The following is an 8,013-nucleotide window of genomic DNA, read 5'->3' as shown; positions in this document are numbered from 1 at the left end:
ATATATTAAGTTTAGATTTATATTCTTGAACTATATAATAAATAGGTCAAATTCAACTTTACAAACTTTTGATCCAACCCATATCCAATACGACCTTTATCCTATTCTCTCCTGGTCACAAACTTGGCCTGCCAGCACAACCTCCATCATTCCCCTTGCTGCTGCCACATTTTCCTCCCTTTAGTCTACTCCACCATTGCCTCCCTTATTTCAAATTCTATCTTTATTACCACCAGCACCTCCCCCACCTTTTCCTATTCCTCCATTCCTTCTTAGTCACAAACCTGGACTGCCATCACCACCACCTCCCCTTTTTGCTTAAGAGAGCCAAAGACTTGGTTCCCTCCTATCCTCACCCCCAACTTCTCCAACACACTTTTTTTCGGTTCAAGGAAGTGAGCATTCTACATTTTTTTTCAATATAAAATGTGAATCAATAACAGAATTGCTACAATATACTTTGTTAGCTAATGACGTCACAACACTTCATGGAATTTACTTGCTCTGATGTAGTCTACAAATAAAAGAGAAACGAGCTCACAGGATGTATGCAATGGCGAACTTTTTGGTGATATATGGTTGCAAGTTACTTTATTCAACAAAGTGAACACAAAGCCAGTCCTTTAGTTCAATGTAATTAAAAAATGACCTAAAGACCCCATTCTTCTTCAAAATCCAGTAAGCTTCTATGGTCCTACTTAACAAACATTTTAGGAAAGTTTCAAAGAGCAATTTTTTGAATTTTTTTTACAACCCTAATCAAGTCTGCTTATCATGATACGGTGTTGATTCCTTGACAAATGGCAATAAATATCAAAATCTGACTTTTCCAAAGAAAGTCATACATGATGATCCCACAAATCCACCCCTCACAAAAACTGCATCAGCATTCAATTAAAAAAATAAAAGAAAAAAGGAAAAACATTTGTGAAGCCCAAGAGGAGTTTATATTTCGTATCATCAAATTTCAAGCACCGTCAAATTTCAAGGAGACAAAACAAAGTTCGCAACAGATACAATGGTGCTCAGAACCATAATTTAACAGATAATGGTTCTCTCCAAACAAGAAGTACATTTCGTAATGGAACTCTTACACACAAAATCAGCTGCAGAAAGCAAAATGATGAAAAGAAAATAAAAGCAATAGAAGGAAACAAACATAAAATCTTGGCAGCAAGTTTCAATTATTTAAATCTGTTGGAGTACCTTCTCAGCTGCCTCGACTGTTTGCTCAATGTCTTTAGAACTGTGTGCTAAACTTGTAAACCCTGCCTCAAACGCTGAGGGTGCAAAATATACACCTTCCTCCAACATCCCTCTATAAAACCTCGCAAATTTTGCAGTATCACTCTTTTTTGCATCCTCGAAATTGTGGACTGGTCTTGCTGTGAAGAAGAACCCAAACATTCCACGGATATATCCACCTGACATCTCATGTCCAGCCCTCTTCCCAGCATCCAAAATCCCATGAACAAGGTCACCGGTTACCTTATCCAGGTACTCGTAACATCTGGGCTCCATCAACCGCCTGAGAGTGTGAATTCCTGCAGTCATTGCCAAAGGATTTCCACTCAAGGTCCCGGCTTGGTACATTGGCCCAGCCGGAGCCACCATCTCCATGATATCCCTTCTGCCACCATAAGCACCGACAGGAAGGCCGCCACCAATTATTTTCCCCAGCGTAGTCAAATCAGGAGTTATGCCAAAATACTCTTGAGCCCCACCATAAGCCAGACGGAACCCAGTCATCACCTCGTCAAAGATAAGGAGAGCACCTTCTTTTTTTGTGATCTCACGGAGGGCATTTAGGAATTCAAGTTTTGGAGCAATAAAGCCAGCATTTCCAACAACTGGTTCAAGGATGACAGCAGCAATCTCACCTTTGTGGGTGTTGAAGAGGTTCTTTATGGTTTCAATGTCATTATACGGGGAGGTTAGAGTCTCATAGGTGGCACCTTTCGGGACACCAGGTGAGTCAGGGAGGCCAAGTGTAGCAACCCCACTGCCTGCCTTTACAAGGAAAGAGTCAGCATGGCCATGGTAGCAGCCTTCAAATTTGATGATTTTTTGCCGGCCAGTGAATGCACGGGCAAGGCGGAGTGCACCCATGCAAGCTTCAGTGCCAGAGTTAACAAAGCGGACCATCTCAATGCTTGGCACAGCTGAGATCACCATATTTGCCAGCTCATTTTCTAACACACAGGGAGCACCAAAGCTTGTGCCTTTCTTCAGTGTTTCAATAAGGGCAGCATTCACCTACAGATAGTAATTCCATCAGAAAATAGCACTTTCAGATTAAGAATATTATTGTATGATTTTCCACAACCACTGTCCAACATATAAATTCCTGAATATATGACACTTGTAATGACACTTCAAATCCTGACTTGATTTCTGTAGTCAAAATTAATGGTCAGTACTAAATTCTCAATTATCACATTAGTACATTTTTTTTCATTAAAAATCAGTATTTTATAAAAACCCTTTTCTTACAGTATTGTGCATGCTTAAAGGTAATTTTTAAAAGAATTTCGAAACAACCTTTTTAATATACCCTCAAAGTGAAGTAAAGATGAAAAATAACCTTTTTTAAAAGAAAAGACATGATTGTAAGATAACGTCGTAAATTATTCTAATGATACTGACTCATAATTCTTGTCCTGTCCTTGTAATTTTTTAGCTACCTTTGTGAGGATTTCTTTTACCAGCTTCCCAAACAACTTGCCAGAGGTTCACCAAGCTGTTTGATGAAGCCATTTTTTCTAAGCTTTGAAAAAAGATCAACTGAAATTTTTGATATAATCCACTATAACAATGATTTACTTATCTCCATTGAAATACTCAATCCTAGAAATAAGATTGAAAAGTCAGCATACAGCAGAGTATGGTCAGTAAACATGCAAGAATGGCATCCAAATGGAAGCCTTAAAGCCAACAAAAATTTATGGGATAAGCATATTTTGGAGAAGGAATGGCACCTTGTCATCTGCATGACCAATAATAGCAGGGCCCCATGAGCCAACGTAATCAATGTATTCATTACCATCAACATCCCACATGCGACAGCCCTTGACAGAATCAAAAACTATGGGCACTCCACCAACTGATTTGAAGGCACGTACCGGTGAATTTACACCTCCAGGCATCAATTCCTAACACCACATGCTCAATCAGTAAATAAATAAGCAGGTTGTTCGTATGCATGTCAAGAAAAAGAAACTCATCATGTATTTGAGGAAGAATAAAAATATATGGTAGGTGTATGCATGCAGGTCCATGCCTGGAATAACCAGATCAAAACTCGCTACATGTTTGAGAAAGAACAGGAATATATGGCAGTACCCACATGCAGCTCCAGCAGTGAAACATGAATCAACAAGTTAAAATGTGAATTCTGCTCCTATGTAACCAATTATACTTAAGCATGAAAACTTATTTATTATTCAACAATGTTATGTATCCAAGCATGGAAGGGCCAAGGACACATGAGAAGATATCAGGGAATGGTGTAATATGATATCTTAATAATTCCGCCCATTAGTTAACCATGTTGGGGCAGAATACGGCAATGCATACAAGATACATGGCATATTGCAGACTTATAATGCAGCAAGAAGAAACTTAAGCTCCCTGTAGTTAGGACACAATAACATATGATAGATTAAAAACATAGGATACTAGCACACATTTGTACACAAACAAAGAGACAACATATATATATTTTGAACAAGCCACCTTCTTTTCATAATTCTGCTGTTTGCCTGAAAAAAGCCATCTCCAAAGACCAGCACTCACCAGCACATTACAACAGACAAATTCATGAAAGAGCAAGAGCCAAAAACATATTTTTGAAACACAAGTAAAAATGGAGGGTTTTGAAAACATATTTACAGGTAAAAATGGTTACCTTTTAGAAAAACCTAAGTTATGCAAGATTGTCATGAGAAATTTTGTAATGAAGACTTGTTCAGTGACAGTTAGCTATAAATCTACTCACTTAACCAATATGATAGTAACAGCCAACATACAATTACTCTATACTGATTGTTTACATGCCCTTGTTTTAAGTGATATACTAAGTAATCATCGAAACAATCAAACTTCCAAAGTAAACAGCTGTGTAGCTACCTTGAAGATTGACATGAGTTACCTGAAGCAAGTTAAAATGAAGCAACACTACCTAATTGGCCAGTGTTGTCATTGTCAACTAAAAATGTGGCTGAACAAAAGCAAGATGCATCATAATTTGTTGACATAAAGTCTTCTTTGGTTTCAGAGCACATTTTGGTCAAAAACAGACATTTGCCTATTCCAAAGGTTTTTGCTGAAACAAGTTGCAAATAGAAATATACAGGTCCAGCTTCCAGAAAAGAAAAAGAGGGAAAAGTCACAAAATAAAAATAAAACATCAAGAAATTGCAAAACTATTTTAAATTAAATCATGTTGAATCTGTATTTACAATCTGATATATTAACGCTTTAAAGAGTCAAAATACAATTAATACCACCATAATTAAAAGCAATTTTGTTCTTTCCAGATGAAATTAAGCACTTCTATGAATCATTGTATATGATAAATTGAGAATACGAAACAATAACAGCTACGAAATCAAAAATAATATTACAGAATCACTTACAAAAGATTAAGATAAGATACAAAATGGTTTCTTTCAAATAACACAATTCAAACTTCAAAATTAAGTAGACTAATTTCAGCTAAACAATCAAAACTAAAGAGAAAAAATAGTAAATAAAATTTTAGGCATTAGATCAATGTTCAACTAATTCCTTCAAAAAAACCATAAACTTTGATCCCTTTCAATTTCTGCAGTTAGGTCATCCATATTCAACTTTGCTTTTCTTCTAAAATCACGACCATTAGTAGGATAAGCTTATATGGGTTTGTCTCACTAGATCTATGTGTAACTAGATAATTTATCATGGAGGTGCAGATCAAGAACTGTAAGTGTTGAGAAGCTATATGGTCCATAGTTCTTGAACTTCATTATAATTAACCAAAATGTAGGCAGTCATCAAGGAATGCTTCCAGAGTAGGAAATGTGAGATGAATGAATTGAGAGGATGCACTGATTGGTTGTTCAACATCTGTGAACACAAGTGGAACTGCAACTCCCATAAAGGGGGAACAAATGCATTTGCAGGAATTTGATAAGAAAAGATTTTTTTATGGCTCTATCATATTTAGGCCTTTTAGGTGGATCATGTTTGACAAACATTATGAATCTAAAACATGCTACATCGTGACAATGCTGAGGGATTTGTCCACCTAAGGGCTCTAAATGTTTGTTCAATACACGTAAGAGTTTTGCATATGAAAGGTAGAGGAAATGTCTCTTGCATGTGGAGAAACTTTCTGTTTACTTGAAAAAAGATGTTTTAGTCATGACATATGAAAATATAAAAATAAATAAATAAAATGAAGGTGAAAAACCACCAACCGAAAAGAACTACAAAATATTCAAACCTCTATGGCAATAGCGAATATTAACCCTATGTTAAGCTTCAGTCCGGACCAGAATGTCTTCAAAAACAACCATATTACTTCTATGTATCCAATCCACCACTGAAGAGTTTTACCAATATTTGATAAGTTATAAGCCCTTTGGAGCAAAGTAAAATTTCTTCCACTGTGATCACAAAATGCTCAAGTCACCTAAGAGCATACTTCCAATTAAATTTATCTCTCTATCACTCAATTGCATTCGTTGGATGCAAGAACAGCCAATTCACCTAATATCCAAGCATTTCACAAAATATCCTTGAAGTTTATGACATAATTAATTTGTTAATTTTCATGGGCTCCTCTGATCCCAATTTTGATCACATCATCAAAATTACTGTCATAAGATCTTTATCTAACTCAAGCCCGAGTTGCAATGACTACAACCAAAAATTTGTTTTGCCATGATTTCATACTGTCCAAAATACATCTGAAAGAGCTCCAATATATACATATATTTCTCTATATGAATGGAGAACCAATTAACAAGAAGACTTCCATGGGGAATAGTAAGCCTTGATGACTCTGCCATGAATACAAGCAAAGGCACAAAAGTAAGAACATGAACCACTATCTCCAAGATATGCTCTAACAAAGGGCCATTGGACTGAGAAGTCCATGCCACTGTTTTTAGGGTGCAATGATGAATTAAACTGCAATGCCAAGTTTTCTGAAGACTTCTATCAGATGTACGTGCATTACAAGCTAGGTTTAATTTAGTTCCACAAATCAAGTATCTGCAAACGTTACAAAAAAAAGGCAATAAATAGGATAAGAATCAACACTTTTGCTCCCTGTTTAATGCACAGAATGAAATTCAGGAACCAGAATTTACTACTTGAAACCACCTAAAGGACTAAAGGAAAGCATTTATGTTTAGGTACTTTAATATTGTTCCACGAAGATCAGGTTTAAGGTGCAAATTTAGCCAACTGAGAAGTTGGATTCCAAATGAGTGACAAATTGGAGCAGTAGCTTTCTGGTCATAGGTTGGGTTAGGGACTCATTAGATCACTAGGCTTTAGAGGTGGATTAATCCTTGTTATGAACAGCCGATCTCTCATGTAACCCCAAAAATATCCACTCATTAGACCTTCATTCCATCGCATAAACATCATTCTTTCAGTAGCCTTTTTTCCAAGCAATAACCAAGATTTGAATCCTGGACCTCCTCCAATGGCAAGCTCTTACGGCTGGAGAGGTGCCAATCAACTGAGGTAACGGTTGTTGGCAATCCTTTCCATAACTTACCACTGGTGCTACATGATTTCCAATTATTTTCTTCTAGATGTTGGCATAAGATAATAACACATTGTATAAAAGGTAGATATAACATTCAAATCTAATGACCTCAGAACTCTTGCAAGCACAGTCATGCTCCATAACACAATACCATGCATTCTAGAAGCTTTCACACAACCATCAAGATGCCAATAAATCCTAGATTTAGAATACATCCTGACAAACAAGACATAGCCAACAAGTGCTGAAAAGTACACTACTCTTGTAAATCAATTAATTCATTTCATCCAAGTAGAAAGAAACCAGATTATTCTATAGTTAAGGGCAGCAAAATTTGGGCTTTCCTGTTAACCTGATCATAATTTTGATAGAAATTTTGCAGAAGAGGATCTCAGAACACATGAAAGCGGATTCTTAGCCCGAAATAAACAACACCGAACTCGCAATTGAACTTAAAAATCGTACTTTGGCATGAAAAATATAACAAATCGAAACAATTTGACAGGAAAACAACAAAAAGGCAACTCATTTTAAAGATTTAGATACGAAATAGACGAATCAGCAAAAACAAATGGAAGGTCTCTAAACCTTAACCAGATGGACCCAAATTTACCCTGCAAACAAGCAATTTATTGGCGAATTTCATGCTTTTCAGATGGAAACGAAGGCAGAAAACGAGAGAGATTAGGGTCCGGACCTTGGCGGCGTTGAAGATTTCCTCGGATTTCTGGAGCGTATAGCTCTTCGTCTCTACGGAGATGGCATTCCTCACGACCACGGACGGGACGCGGCGCGCCGAGCGCGAGGGCTTCGACAGCGGGAGGAGAGAAAGGTTCGAACTCCATGAGAGCCCAGCAACGCCTGCGACGCCCGCCATCTTGGCGGTCAGAGACGAGATACGATAGACGGGTCTTCAGATGACATGGCGGTCGATCAGTTTTGAGACGCCGAAGGGATGCTGGAATGCATACGACGAGGATCAGACGGAGAAGATTTTAGATGCTCGATATTTGACTTTTGTTTTCTTGTCCGAGGGGAGGCGAAGAAAAGGGAAGGTTTTGCCAGCGAAGTTGTAGGCACGGATGCCATTCCTCTCTTGCCAAACTGTACCTGTTGGACCAATTGGGCTCTTTTGCCAAATTAATTTTTCAAAACTTTTTATTTTCTCGCCTTTTATACTCATTTCATTTCTAGCAGGATTAGATGGATCGACAATGAGCAAAATCTAAATCCAATCCATATCTTAAATC

At 37.4% G+C, this 8,013-nt stretch overlaps 1 protein-coding gene across 1 annotated transcript; it reads right to left on the bottom strand.

Moving 5' to 3' along the window:
* Nucleotides 1-924: 924 nt before the first annotated feature.
* Nucleotides 925-7,798, bottom strand: LOC105061308 (glutamate-1-semialdehyde 2,1-aminomutase, chloroplastic). Its single transcript, XM_010945318.2, has 3 exons — nucleotides 7,461-7,798; nucleotides 2,979-3,152; nucleotides 925-2,256 (listed from the first exon to the last, which is right to left on the bottom strand). Exons 1-3 carry the CDS (start codon nucleotides 7,638-7,640, stop codon nucleotides 1,189-1,191), a joined length of 1,422 nt encoding a protein of 473 aa, XP_010943620.1. The 5' UTR covers nucleotides 7,641-7,798; the 3' UTR covers nucleotides 925-1,188.
* Between the last annotated feature and the right edge of the window lie 215 nt (nucleotides 7,799-8,013).

Source organism: Elaeis guineensis, chromosome 1 (assembly GCF_000442705.2).
Source record: "Elaeis guineensis isolate ETL-2024a chromosome 1, EG11, whole genome shotgun sequence".
In the NCBI taxonomy this organism is placed as follows: Eukaryota; Viridiplantae; Streptophyta; class Magnoliopsida; order Arecales; family Arecaceae; genus Elaeis; species Elaeis guineensis.
The sequence above is the reverse complement of the archived record's forward strand: the minus strand, read 5'-3'. Positions and strand labels throughout refer to the sequence as shown.

What these genes read in the sequence shown, in the direction of transcription:
- LOC105061308 (XM_010945318.2), bottom strand. Translation starts at nt 7,640, where the DNA reads ATGGCGGGCGTCGCAGGCGTTGCTGGGCTCTCATGGAGTTCGAACCTT. An exon ending in AAATCTTCAACGCCGCCAAG is followed by an intron (nt 3,153 to 7,460) that starts GTCCGGACCCTA and finishes ATGTGGTGTTAG; the next exon opens with GAATTGATGCCTGGAGGTGT. An exon ending in TTGGTCATGCAGATGACAAG is followed by an intron (nt 2,257 to 2,978) that starts GTGCCATTCCTT and finishes TACTATCTGTAG; the next exon opens with GTGAATGCTGCCCTTATTGA.